The sequence below is a fragment of the Myodes glareolus genome, chromosome 13 (genome assembly GCF_982192425.1).
Source record: "Myodes glareolus chromosome 13, mMyoGla1.1, whole genome shotgun sequence".
Lineage (NCBI taxonomy): Eukaryota > Metazoa > Chordata > Mammalia > Rodentia > Cricetidae > Myodes > Myodes glareolus.
Window position 1 is genome coordinate 20876278 of NC_142038.1, and position 14962 is coordinate 20891239.

General features: G+C 40.0%; 1 protein-coding gene across 7 annotated transcripts in view; it reads left to right on the plus strand.

Moving 5' to 3' along the window:
* Spire1 (spire type actin nucleation factor 1) overlaps positions 1-14962 on the plus strand; it is a 120754-nt gene that overhangs the window by 54527 nt on the left and 51265 nt on the right. For all 7 annotated transcript variants that reach the window (XM_087895953.1, XM_087895949.1, XM_087895947.1 and 4 more), the window contains exons 3-4: positions 4226-4459; positions 10560-10685. In XM_087895953.1, coding sequence (XP_087752079.1) covers positions 4226-4459; positions 10560-10685 — 360 coding nt within the window. The remainder of the gene's footprint in view (positions 1-4225; positions 4460-10559; positions 10686-14962) is intronic.

The window sequence follows — 14962 nt, forward strand, 5'->3', positions numbered from 1 at the left end:
GGGTCCTTCATTCCCAGCAAAGGGAAGAGCCACCTGGTGTGCATGCCTGTCTAATGAGCCCAGCTGTGTTATGCCTGTATCTCTAAGAGGCCGACTTACATTTAGAGATACCTGTGACTCAGACAAAGTCAGACTTAAGACCAACAGTTCTGGAATGCTTAAATGGACTAGATGCTGTTTACTCTTAGGTCGGAAATCCTCCAGGATGTTTCAGAGCCGATCAGGTTGGGCCATCTGTGTGGTGGTCAGTTGGGAGGACAGAGATTGAAGTGAAAGGTAATCCTACCTATGACCATAAGATACTTACGTAAACATAAACCTTGCATCCATGAATGGAAGGAATTTATATCTTACTGACTTTGTTCATTAATTGTTAAGTTCCTACTGCTCATAAAACAGTTGAACATATGACGAAGTCTAAAGGGATTTTTGTTTTCAATGAGCTCAGTCTCCTTGTTGGAGAATTAAGATGTGTCCATAACAGTTCTCAGTCTGTGAATGAGCCACAGAGAGTCACAGAGCAGTGTCATGGAGTATTCCTGTTCTTATTGGATTAGTGTCAGCTTAGTTTATTTGTCTCCGTTCCTTTAAGAGGGTTTCTTTTAGACAATATACTGGTTTTTAGTTCATCTTTAGACTCATATTCGAGGGATGTAGACTATTGATGCCCAGAATTATTGCTGATAGAGTTGTATTAACATCTACCACATTTGTTTTCTATTTTTTTAAACCTTTTTCTCTGTTCCTCTCTTTTACATTCCATGGACCGTCTGTCTTTTGTGATTTTAAAGGAGCATTTTACATGATTGTGCTTTCTCACCTTTCTTAGCACACCAGTTGTACTTATTTTGCTGTTGTTCTCTTTAGTGTCTGCCCTAAAATTTGCAGTGTGCATTTACGATTCAAGCCCAGTTTACTGTAACACTATTTCATCCGCATTGTAGGCAGAGCAAATGACCCATCCTATCAAGGTAATCCCAGTTCTTCCTCCTATCCCTTGTATTATTTCTGGCTTACATCAGGCATACACATGCAACACGGGAGATACATATATATAAGCACACATAATTAATAGTATGGCTGTTGTTCTTTTAAACTGGTATCTGTTAATAGTTAGAATAAAAGTTTTTACTTGACCCTGATTCTTTCTTCAGTGGTTTTCTTTCATAGAGATCCGAGTTTCTGACTTATTTTCTTCCTTCCTAAAGAATTATCCCCCACTCCCCAGACTAGTGATGGCACCTAGGAATTGTATTATGCAAGGCTTATGAGAAAGTCTCTTTCACTTTTGAAGGATAACCTTATGGAGTATAAAGTATAGGTTGGGTTGGTTTTGTTGTTGTTTTCCTTGAGGCATTGAATATTTTGCTTCCATCTGGTTGAATGCTTTCTATTGATGCAAAAAACACAGTTCTTACCCTAAAGAGAATAAGAGATAGTTTATTCTGGAGCCATTTGAGTGACCATGGCCTAGGAGCCAGAACAAGTTTCATGACGTTTTACAGGACATTGGTGGATACATCAGAGTGGCAGGTACAGCAAGATGAGGGAGACTTTTCTGTAGGCCTCAGGGGCTGTCTGATGACATTCTGAGCTTTTGGGCTGGTGGAAGCCAGTGTATCTACTAAGTCAGTAGATTCCAAGGGTTTTATTTATGACTCACAGGATGCTAGTACAGATCCACACAGGTGTGGACAAGGTGGACTATTCAGGGGGTTAATGTTAGCCCAAGATAAGGTGACTAGCCTCTGAACCTGCATAACATTTCAGTCTCTGCAGACAGTGCTTTCCTGAAGTCTTCACGTTTCTGAATCTGTTGCCCTTCATCTCCTTACCCCATTAGTAAGATGGCTGCTCCCCTACTAGCTTCTTTCAGAATAATTTTTCTTTGATTTATTTTTGGAATTTTAAAATGCATGTCTAAATTCAATTTTTGTTTGTTTCTATGCTTGTTTGGTTTTGCATTTATGCTGCTTGGTGTTTACCAAACAGACTGTATCAGAATGTTCTTCCTGCCAAGAATTTGTCAAAATTAGTTAATAGTTTCCTCTTTCAGAGCTTGGGATGGCACTTAGTTTCTCGCCACCATCTACCAGCTACTGCTTCTCTATGGTTTGCCAGGTCCACACTTTCCTGGATACATGAGTTCTCGGGTCCAAGATTCTAAGGAAGTGGGGACAGTGGATGGCTTGTACTTCCTTTTGCCTCTGGGTGCTTCTGGTGTCCACTGTCTTTGCTGAGGCTGTCTGTGTCCTTGTGGAGTCTCTTCACCTGTCTTACTTCTAGTGCTTGTGCTCCCAAGTTGTCAGCTTGGGTGTTGGGTAGGCTGAGTTTTCCCTTCAGGTAAGGCATTCTGGATGGTGGTAGAGTAAGATGCAGCCTTAGGCTGCCACATTCCATGACCTTGCAGACTGCCCCTTCTAGGATCCTTCCATCTTTTTCTGGCCCCAAGTCCTTATGTTAGGTGCCATGTGTCCTAGCCCAGCAGTTGCTCTCAGTGGACAAATCCTGCACTAATGGCAGCTACTCTCAGGCTTCTTCAAGTATGGAGGACTTTCCGAATCTCCCCTCCATATACTTCTCCCCACATCGTTCTGTCCCTCCACTTTCTGCTGACCTGGGGTGCATTCCTGATGCTTAGCTGTTCTGTCTCTCTTTGGAGCAATCCATTCTGTTGTATCTTGACTCTTCTCCCTTCATGTCACAGAGGCAGCCTCTAATCTGCAACCTTACACAGAAGTCTTTTTTAAAAAATAGTTTCATTGCTTCAAAATTAGAAGTTAAGAATTTTAAGTAATGGGGCTGGGGAGATGACTGAGCTGTTAAGAGCACTGACTGCTCTTCCAGAGTCTGGAGTTCAGTTCCCAGCAACCACATGGTGGCTCACAACCATCTGTAGTGGGATGCCCTCTTCTGGCATAAAATCCATAGAATATTCATATCCATAAAATAAATTAAAAAAACTTTTAAGTAATATTATATGTATTTTAAATGCTTGTATTATTTCCTCTGGTAATAAAACTTTGAGATTTTGTAGAGTTTGTTAAGTAATTGTGTGAATGCTTTTCCAGGGTATTGTATATATGACATCAGTGCTATTGTGTTTAACTCGTCTTACAACCCTTGTATTAAAAAGTACTATACAGATTATTTTTTAAAAATCATTTCATTGAAAAAAGTAGAATAAATGAAATGAAGTTTCTTTACAATTTTGAGGTTGGTAACTGGATCAACATTGGAAACAAGTGAATGTAGGGAAGAGGGGAACATAATCATGCATTTAATGCCTTCAAGAGCTCATGACATGTAAATGTTACTAGTACCCATTTTACAGAAAAATCACCAAAAATTATTTTCCTTGAGCCAGATGACTGTTATAAGGGTCATTTAATTCTAAGCCTTTGGTGTTGTTGACTCTACTATTTTCTTTTAAAGGAGAAGAGCTAAGATGGAAGGAATAGTGCTGTTGGTGTTACAAAGTAAAATACAGGCACTGCGTTTATGATTTTACTGAGCGAGGGAGAAAGGCAGTGTTGAGGGATAATCTAGCGTTCTCCTTGCTGGCCATGTCTGGAGCACTTGTCAGGGCGCTGTTGGTAATGGATGGACCCGCCCTTCACAAGTCAGGTTCACATGGATGGAGGCGGCCACAGGAAGGATTCTTGTGTCTTTCATTGCAAACTCTGGATTTAAGAAAATAAATGAATCTCCCATTTGTTTGTGTCATTTGAGAGAGATGTGTTTCCAGTGAGTGAAACTCATTGAACAATCTGTATATTGATATGAAGATATTTCTTGTTATTTGGGCTTAAATGAATTGCTACTTAGAACTGAATTTTTAAGTCTCAGATACTTTGGGAGATCTATGAAGTCTCTAAGCAATGAAATAAAATATTTTTGAAAATACTGCAAGTCAGCTTGGTCAGTATTTTGTGTGTGTGTGTGTGTGTGTGAGAGAGAGAGAGAGAGAGAGAGAGAGAGAGAGAGATGAGTGGGAAATACTGATCTTAACATCTAGTATAAATTTAAGAAAATATGAAAAAGGTTTGTGGATATGTTATGAAGCCACACAAAAATTGCTGTTTTCAAAATTTTAAATACATGTGTTGGTAAAAATTTTTAAATTTCTTCTCCAAGTATTATGTCCAAAATCATGAACGTTTCATGTCTTGCAGTCCTTAGAGTATCAGTCACCTCCATTTTCCATCTTTTTTAATATCCATAGGTTATTGAATCCCTGGGAATTATTATTTATAAAGCATTGGACTATGGCTTGAAGGAAAATGAAGAGAGGGAGCTGAGCCCTCCTCTAGAACAGCTCATCGACCAAATGGCCAACACTGTGGAGGCTGATGGTAACCATGATGAAGGATATGAGGCCGCAGATGAAGGCCCCGAGGATGAAGATGGAGAAAAGAGAAACATCTCAGCTATTCGGTCCTATCAAGATGTCATGAAGGTAAAGCCATAGTTCACTTTAGTATCTGTCCCTCTGTGAGTCATTGTCTCATAGTTTAAAAGAGTGGCATAGTGACTCAGCATTTGACAACAGTTCAGCAGCCTGGCTGTGGCCTTTTGCTGGGTCATGGCTCTTGGCCACTTGTGGGTGTGTTGGGTGTTGGTTATCTTTCTGTCATCCGGCTGACTGGGCATGATTCTGTCAGCTGGCCTCTGTGGAATGGACGGCATCTGTGAGCAGGTTCTGTACCTGAAGACTGAGCCGTGCCAGTCACAGCTGATTGGTGTTTGGTTTTTTGTTTTGGCCTTCCCATAGGATTTTATTTGTTTGTTTTTACTGATTTTATTGAGGTCTACATTTTTCTCTGCTCCCCTTCCTTTCTCTCCTCTCCCCTTCTACCCTCTTCCGTGGTCCCCATGCACCCAATTTACTCAGGAGATCTTATCTTTTTCTACTTCCCATGTAGATTAGATCCATGTATGTCTCAGGGTCCTCTTTGTTGTCTTGATTCTCTAGAATTGTGATTTGTAGGCTGGTTTTCTTTGCTTTATGTCTAAAAGCCACTTATGAGTGAGTACATATGATAATTGTCTTTCTGGGTCTGTATTACCTCACTCAAAATGACGTTTTCTAGCGCCATCCACTTGCCTGCAAATTTCAAAATGTCATTATTTTTTTCCTGCTGTGTAGTACTCCATTGTGTAAATGTACCACATTTTCCTTATCCATTCTTCGATTGAGGGGCATTTAGGTTGTTTTCAGGTTCTGCCTATGACAAACAATGCTGGTGTGAACATAGTTGAACACATGTCCTTGTGGTATGATTGAGCATCCTTTTGGTATAAACCTAAAAATGGCATTGCTGGGTCTTGAGGAAGGTTGTTTCCTAATTTTCTGAGAAATCGCCGTACTGATATCCAAAGGACTGTACCAGCTTGCACTTCCACCAGCAATCCTGAAGTATTCCCTTTACCCCCACAGCCTCTCCAGCATAAGTTGTCATCAGTGTTTTTAATCTTGGCCATTCTTACAGGTGTAAGATGAAATCTCAGAGTTGTTTTGATATGTATTTCTCTGATGACTAAGGATGTTGAACATTTCCTCAAGTGTCTTTCAGCCATTTTAGATTCCTCTGTTGAGAGTTCTCTGTTTAGGTCTGTACTCCATTTTTTATTGGATTATTTTTTCTTTTGGTGACCAGTTTCTTGAGTTCTTTGTATATTTTAGAGATCAGACCTCTCTGTCTGATGTGGGGTTAGTGAAGATCTTTCCCCATTCTGTAGGCTGTCATTTTGTCTTGTTGACCGTGTCCTTTGCTTTACAGAAGCTTTTCAGTTTCAGGAGGTCCCATTTATTAATTGTTGCTCTCAGTGTCTGTGCTACTGGGGTTATATTTAGGAAGTGGTCTCCTGGGCCAATGCGTTCAGATGTACTTCCCACTTTGTCTTCTATGAGGTTCAGTGTGGCTGACTTTATATTGAGGTCTTTGATCCATTTGTACTTGAGTTTTGTGCATGGTGATAGGTATGGATCTATTTTCATTCTTCTACATATTGATATCCTATTACGCCAGCACCATTTGTTAAATATGCTTTCTTTTTTTCCATTTGATATTTTTTGCTTCTTTGTCAAAAATCAGGTGTTAATAGTAATAGGTATGTGGATTAATATCCGGGTCTTCGATTCAATTCCATTGGTCCTCCTGTCTGTTTTATGCCAATACTAGGCTGTTTTCAGTACTGTAGCTCTGTAGTAGAGTTTGAAGTCAGGGATTGTGATGCCTCCAGAAGTTCTTTTATTGTCCAGGATTGTTTTGGCTATCCTGGTTTTTTTGCTTTTTCATGTGAAGTTGAGTACTGTTCTTTTGAGATCTGTGAAGAATTTTGCTGGAATTTTGATGGGCACTGCACTGAATCTGTAGATTGCTTTTGATAAGGTTGCCATTTTTACTATGTTAATTCTACCTACTCAAGAGCATGGGAGATCTTTCCACTTTCTCGTGTTGTCTTCAATTTCTTTCTTCAAAGATTTAAAGATCTTGTTATACAAGTCTCCCACTTGTTTGGTTAGAGTTATGAGTTGTAGAAGTTCTTTGGTAAAATTTTTGGAGTCGCTTATGTAAACTATCATATCATCAAATAGTGAGAGTTTGACAACTTCTCTTCTGATTTGTGTCCCCTTGATCTCCTTTTGTTGTCTTACTGCTCTAGCTGGGACCTCAAGTACTATATTGAATAGATGTGGAGAGAGTGGACAACCTTGTCTTGTTCCTTATTTCAGTGGAATCGCTGGGAGTTTCTCTCCATTTAGTTTGATGTTGGCTGTTGGCTTGCTGTATTTTGCCTTAATTATGTTTAGGTATGCTCCTTGTATCCCTGCTCTCTCCAAGACCCTATCCTAAAAACAAAAATTAATTAAACATTGGAGTTGGCAGACCAAAAATGACCTTCTAATTCTGTGAAGACCACTGATAAATAGTAACGTCAAATGTGAAGAATAGAATAAGGTATTGCATGAGAAGCAACATTTATATTCTGACAGTGGCTACAGGCTTGGCTGTGTGTGCTTTGGAGGCTGCACAAAGAATAGAGGAAGAAGGGACAGAATCATGGTCTATCCAGCCATCTGGCACCGTGGCTGAGGAGCAGCAGACTGCTCCCACAGTACAGGGTAGAAGGTGAGGGAAGTCTTAGAATTCTTGCTCAGCAGCATTAAGCATTAAGCAGCACATTAACTTTTTCTTTTTAAGATTCTTGGGCACATATTAGTTGGAATGAATTCATTTCATCTATTATGTTTTAGATTTGAGCCACTATGCCTATGAAAAAATATGTCATTAAAAGTATACTTAAGACATATTTTATAGTTTGAAGGAAATCTATATCTTTACCAATTCTATTGTTGGCACTTTTGTTTGAGAATATCATAAACTCACTATTTGCTTTTTGGTTTCTGTATTAATCAACATTCCTATAAGTTTCCTGTCTCTGTAAATATTATGACTGTTCTTTTCAACTGAATGTAAGGGCGAAATTGCCAAGACATTTGACAGGTTTTGAAAATTTGAAATACAAATATCATAAAATCTAGAGACAGACATAGGAGTCTTCAGTGGGGACATTGAAAACCTCAACAATGACTGATTGGCTTTGCTGAGAGAGAAGACAAAGAGTTAACTGAGGAAATATGACCGCCCTTTGTCTTTTTAAAAAGTTTAATTATTAGTGTGTGTGTGTGTGTGTGTGTGTGTGATGCTCAGAGTACTTGTAGTCAATTCTCTGCTTGTACCTTTACATGAGTTCCAGGACCACACTTAGGTCATCAGGCATGTGCAGAGTGCACCTTTACCTGCTGAGCCATCTCACCAAACTGTTTGCCTTTGCCTTTTTATTGTTAAATGTAAAAACATGAAGCTAAGTTGGAATAATTCAAATGATAGGGCTTGTAGGATCTTGAAAATTTGTCTAATTTTAGTGATCAAGATCTCTGAATATATAACAAATATAAACTTCATATTTTATCATTGCCTGTTGATTATGGTGGAAAGAAAGAGAATATACATAGGGTTAAGCATGAACACATATATGTAATTATTTTTCTGACTCATTCTGGTGCTCTTTACTGCTGACTCTAAAGCCACATAAATTGCACATACAAATTTAGACATGTTCTCACCTTGAATAAAGAATATTCTCTCTGGCCTGGAGAGATCGCTCCGTGGTAAAGAACCCTTGCTCCTCCTCCAGGTTTATAATAGTCTTTATAAATGTGGTTTTCATTAGTTTGCTTGTTATGAACATCTTATGCAATTTGATTCTGAATTACTGTCTTAGAAAATACATTCTAGGATTGGGGATTTAGCTCAGGTGTAGAGCACTTCTCTAGCAAGCACAGGCATTGGGTTTGTTCCCCATCTCCAGGAAGAAAAACAAATCTTAAGGAAATAATTTTGAATTAGAGTAGGGAGCTGTTACAGTTTGGGTATGGGATAACCCCACAAAGGCTCTTGTTAAAGGCTTCGTCCAACCTCACAGTGCTATTAAGAGGTGATTGAATCATAAAGGTGCTGTGATACCTTCATCAGGGGATTAGTCCTCTGGTGAGATCATAATTGGATTGACCTTGGAGGAAGTCAGCCTTTGTAGGGGTGCTTTTGAAGGGTGTTCTCCTCTGCTCCTTCCTGTCTCTATTTTATTTATTTTTCTCAGTACTTTGTCAATACACACACACACACACACACACACACACACACACACACACACAGTAACACAAGAACCTTGTGTGTGGTACCAAAAAAAAAACCAAAAACCAAAAAACTAAGAAACATGAAAACAATACAGCTATCGTTGAATGTCTTTTATTCTTTGTTGTTGTTCTTTGTTTTGTTTTGTTTTCTTGAGACTTGGTTTCATGTAGCTTTGGCTGGCCTGGAGCACCCTATATAGACCAGGCTGACCTCAAGCTAATAGAGTTCCTCCTACCTCTGCCTCTGGAGTACTGTGACCTTTGTTGTGGACCATCATACCCTCTTTTGACTCTTTTAGTAAAATAGTATTTTATGGAGCCCAGGCAGGCCTTAATCCTGGTCTCTCTGCCTCTGACCACATCGTGGAGGATAGCCATGGACTCCTGGTCTCTCTGTCTCTGACTGTGTAGCAGTGGGATTGATCATAGGCTTGGATTCACCATACCCTGCTCTCTCTATTCTTTCTAGAAATTGTTAAAATATAGCAGATTTCTTTCCAACAATTATATTAATGTCTAACTTATTAAGATACGTTAACAGCTTTTTATTGCAAATGAAGTGGTTTAAAATGTGACTATTAAACATGGATACATAAATCTTATTTTTTAGAAGCATAGCATTATTATTTCTCCTATCTCCAAAGAGGCTATCTTTGCAGTGTGATAAAGGACCTGGTGCGCATTTGTTTCCAAATCACTTTGTGACATGTTAAGTTTTCTCTCTTACAGCTTGTGACAATGAGGGCCAAACATAGACAGCACTGGAATGCTCGCTGGCTCCCTGCCCTCCTCTTCCATCCTCCATTCCCACTTCTCTAGGCTTCACAAGAGAACAAGTGTGGGCTTCAGAACCTAGTAGAAGTGTGCTTAGGTTCTCCTTGTGGATAAAAAACAAAACAGGGATGATTCAGGGTTATATTGGAGAGTACATGGTATTGTGCTGTACATATGCCATGTCAGACATGTATCCGGTATGAGAAATGCTCAGAAAACAGTAGCTGGTTGTCCTAGTTGCTTTCTGTTGCTGCGATAAATATCATGGCCAAATGCAACTTGGAGAGGAAAGGATTTGTTTGATTTTACAGGGTACAGTCCATTGCTGAGGGAAGTCAGAGCAATAATGAGATAGGAACCATGAAGGAATGTTGCTTACTGGCTTGCTCCCTCTGGCTGGCTTAGCCAGCTTTCCTATACAACCCAGACCTGGGGATGACACCACCTACTGTGGCGTATGCCCTGCTACTCAATCCGCAGTTAAGAAAGTGGTCACAATTAAGACTTTGCTACAGCTGAGCAGTGATGGCACACGCCTTTAATCCCAACACTTAAGGAGGCAGAGGCAAATGGAGCTCTGTGAGTTTGAGGCCAACCTGGTCTACAAAGTGAGTTCCAGGACAGCTAGGACTGTTACACAGAGAAACCGGTCTTGAAAAACAAAAAGAAAAAAAAAAAGGACTTGGCCACAGGCCAGTGTGATCAAGGCAACTCTTCAGTTGAGGTTACCATTTCCCAGGTTTGTGTTGCATCAAGTTGACAGCTGAAACTAATTATGACACTGTTAAAATACCTCGTCAATATTTAGCAAATCTTTTTTTTCCCTCTCAGGCTAAACATTTTCCCATGGGATCTAATTCTAGTCAGCTTATCTTTCCTGCTAGGTGTCCTTTAGTTAAACCATTTTCCCACATGATTGTGTGGCCTTTATCCATGGTCCTATGGTACATAAACCTCGGGTGATGGGACTTAACTTCATCAAAAAGAAAAAATTCAGGCAGACTTGTGTGTCTGTTTTAATGGTACCTAAAATGCCAGTGATAACCAAATTCCATTATTTCCTTTCTCTTTTCTCCTGTAGATATGTGCTGCTCATCTCCCAGCTGAGTCGGAGGCACCAAATCATTATCAGGCAGTATGTCGGGCACTGTTTGCAGAAACCATGGAACTGCATACATTTCTGACCAAAATTAAGAGTGCGAAGGAGGTGGGTACAAGCACTAATATTTATAGATATTGAAATAGGTAGCCTCGATTTTCAATATTGTCCATTCTGTGCTTTTTGGTTTGGGCTTTGTTGTTTTTTTTGTTGTTGTTGTTGTTGTTGTTGTTTTTGTTTTTTTCTTTTTAAAGACAAGGTCTTACTGTATACCCAGGTTAGCTGTGGACTCAGGACCCTCTTACCTCGACCTCTCTGGTTTTAGGATGACAGACATGTTCTATAATACGTATTCTTGAATATTAACACTGTGACTCTACTTCATAAAACAAAAACTTTCATAAAGCTTCCTTCTAAGTGCAATAACAGTCGAGATTGTTTTCATCTGTTTCCTGTGGGACTGGCTTTTCACCTCATTCTGTACTCTTCTGTTGTTCATCCTGGGACATATTATCACCTCCTTCAGGAAGTTGTGGATAAGGTGGAAACATTCTTATCCATAAGGCCACATTCTCTTTTCATCATTCAGTTGTTGAAGTAGACTTTATTAAAGATTTAGTGGAGGACACCAGAATTCCTGTTCCGAAAATCTGAATAATTCAACTATTTTGTTTAGTTACTGTTTGTTCATGTCTAAGGTTTAAAATGTTGTGTTCAGGGAGAAGCATTCCAGATTATTTGGAAGGAGAGTCCTATTTTATATTGCACAGATGGTTGTGAAAATTCACTGAGATAGTACGTAAGACTTGTTGGCATCTGCCCGAGAGAGCTGGTTTCCAGTATGGCAGGAGTGCAGAGCTTGTGTGCAGCACTAGGCTAAGACGTTTAGAAAGAGACACCTGTGGGGTGTGCAAGCCAGAAGGGAGAAGCTGGCCTGCTTAAGTAGCCCTAGTAAAAAGTAGGTGACATGTCCATCCACTAAGCCGTATTTCATAAGCTCAGCTGTGGATACAGGTGACAGTTCGAGGTTTTCTTCTACTCTTTCTGAGTACTGTTCATGGCAGGGCCAGTGACAGGCCAGGGAAACCTGTGCCTCTAAAAAAAAAAAAAAAAAAAAAAAAAAAAAAAAAAAAACCACGCATGATAAACTGGACCCAAGAGGAAAGCTGTCAAGGAGCTAAGAGTGGACTGAGTTGTTGAAGATCTTTTTACCTCTTTAGAGACAGAAACAGGCAGTACTCAGTGAACGTCTCAAATCTGCCCTCAGCCAAGAGTTTTTTAGAGTTGTCCTGAGATAAGAATTTGCCTTCCCAGAGCATTTTTTTTCAGACTAGTATAGCAAGTTAAAGGAGTTTTAAAATTTTTCCAACACTAGCATTCTCAGAAAACATTTTTAAACTTAAAGAATGGTAGGCATTTTTAGCTCTCCATTCTATTAGCTTGAAAAACTTCTCTTTGCTCTTGATTAAATTTTGCTTTAGGTGGCTCGAGAGATGGCCCTGTGGTTAAGAGCTCTTTATACTCTTACAGAACACCTGGGTTCTGTTCCCAGAGCCCACATGGTGTTGAATAGCCGTTTACTTCCAGAGGGCTAAGATCAAAGGTGGGAACCACCGTGCCCATGCCCAGCCTTGGTACATAAAATTTGAAGGTTAGAAAAATCAGTGCATTTTACATTCCCAGCATGCACTGACAGTCCTTGTCTCCATGGTGACAGACTGCCCTTGTTTGCATCGACTTCTCCAATATACCAGAAGTGGATTCATATAGGAAAAAGCTCAATGTCCCAGAGAAATAGATGTTTTCAGAAGGAACCCTGGTAGAGGCAGGAGGACCTGTCTACCAGAGGCAGGGCTATCCTCTGCTATATAACAAATTAATGGCCAGGCCAGCTTGAACCACATGAGTCCTTGTCTGAAACAAAAACAGGGCCTTTGTTTTGAAAAAGAACGTCTTTTTCAAAGAAACAACTCATTTTCAGTTTATAATTTTAGATATGATACTAGCACTGATCCATTTTTTAAGGTCTCTGTGGATGAATTAAATTCTATTTCTGTTATTATGTATACACCACATTTTCTTTATCCCTTTATCTGTTGATGGGCATCCAGGTTAATTCATAACTTTGCTGTTGTGAATTACGTGGATGTGCAAGTATCTCTGAATTGTGTTGCATTTAATTCCCTGTGCTATGTATCTAGGAGTGTTATAGTAAAATCATATGGTAATTCTATTCTTAGTTTTTTGAAGAACCTCCATACTGATTTCCATATTGGCTGAACTAATTTGCATCCCCATCAGCAGTGTATAAGAATTCCTTTCTGCTGTGTCCTTGTTTCCACCGTGAAGGAGATACTAGGCAACTCTTCTTAAGTACCTATCCTGTTTTAGGGAGCTGTTTCTGTACTTCTTAGTAAACTTTGCTTGCTTGTCCTTTTAAAAAGAAGAAAGAAATTGGTCTGGTAAGATAGCTCAGTCTGTAAAATGCTTGTTTCATAAGTAAGCTTGGGACCGGAGTTTGGTCTTCAAAACCTATGTAAAAATAACTCGAATGGGGGCTGGAGAGATGGGTCAGTGGTTAAGAGCACTGCTGCTCTTCCAAATGTCCTGAGTTTAATTCCCAGCAGCCACATGGTGGCTCACAACCATCTGTAATGAGATCTGGTGCCCTATTCTGGTTTACAGGAGTATATGCAGGCAGAACACAGTATGCATAATAAATAAATAAAATATTAAAAAGAGAAAAATAAAGAACTGGCATGGTGGTATAGCTTGTAATTTCAGTGACGGGGAGGCAGAGATAGGAGGATTCCTGGACCTTACTGGCCAGCCAGCCTAGTCTAACTGGTGAGCATCAGGCCAATGAAAGACCCTGTCTCATGAGGTAGACATCATTCCTGAAGGTGACAGCTGAGGTTGTCCTCTGGCTTCCACATGTGGGCTTGTAGACACATTTAAGAAGAAGAAAGAAATTATGTCATTTGCAGAAAAACATTATCAGGAGCTTATTAGTATAGTAAAATAATTCCGTTTCACAGAGAGAATTATCACGTTTCATTTCATGTATAGAATTTAGAATGGAAAGAGAGAGGACATGAAAGTAAAAGGAAGCCAGGCATTGTTGCAGGTTCACAGCCTGCCTGGCCTACATTGCTAGTATTAGGCCAGCCAGAAGCTACAAAGCAAGACCCTGGGGGCTTGTATAAAAATATCATAATGAAGCCCATTGCTTTATAATAATTAATTGTTATTTTCTTGTTGTTGTTTTGAGACAGTATCTGATTATATAGCCCTAGCTGGCCTGGAACTTGCTCGTGTAGGCTAGGCTAAGCTTGAATTCACTGAGATCCCCCTGCCTATGCTTACCTACCATGCCTGGCTAATCATTAATTTTTAAAACATTCATTTACTGTTGTTAATTTCCTACCATTTATTAGTCATATGACTGATTAAATAAGTTAACCTGTGTTAGATACACCCCCATACACTTTCACTTTCTCTCTTCTTCCCTCTGTCTCTAACTCACTGTTTCTTTCTCACTGCCTGATGTCAACTCTGTGTCTATGGATTTCTTCTCTTTCTTTCCTAATGTCTTTATTTCTCCCTCTATCTGTGGTTCTTTGTCTCTGCCTCTTTTGTCCATTATTGACTGTTTCTGTTTTGCTGTCTGAAGGAGGCTTCTTCTTGCTATGGCCTACTATTTCAGACCACCAGCATTTCTTACCTGGATTATATCCATGGTATCCTCACCAGTTGTGTCTTTGTCCTCAGATTCCAGTTGGAAACTGGAATGATGCTAGTGGAGTATAAACCAGATCGCAGCCCTTCCAGCTCAGCCCTTCACAGGTCTCAGAGGGCTTGGAGTAGAGCCATAGCCTTTAAGACAGTTTGAGGTTTTTCCAGTTTCCAGGACGAAGGCCTGTGGGAGAGGAAAGAGTGGGTGTGCAGAGGTTATTTCAAAAGTGTTCTTGTTCTGAGAAAACAGGCTGGTTCTGACCAGACTGCCCCATTCCTGTCTCTGGTTCTTAGGTTCTCCAAGTCTAGCAGAGAAGTCTTCACCTCTCATGACAGGCTAGCTGCCATGACCTCTTTAGCACCCTCCTCCCTAAGCTCCTCTTTTATCTGCAGGCTTCTACATAGGCCTCTTGGTTGCCTAGATTCAGCTGTGTTCCTAAAACTGCCCTCAGCAGACTGAGTAAAGGGGACTTAGCCTCCAGGGTCCCAGAACCCTGTATCTCTTACATAATAGGGATACTCTTACCTAACCCCTTCCTTACCCTGAAAAGCTGATACAGAGGTGGGAAGACATGAAGTCATAGCCTCATGGAGTCATAGCCTCTGCTCCCAGGCTAGTGGTTCCTCTTTTGGTCATTCCTCCATCTCAC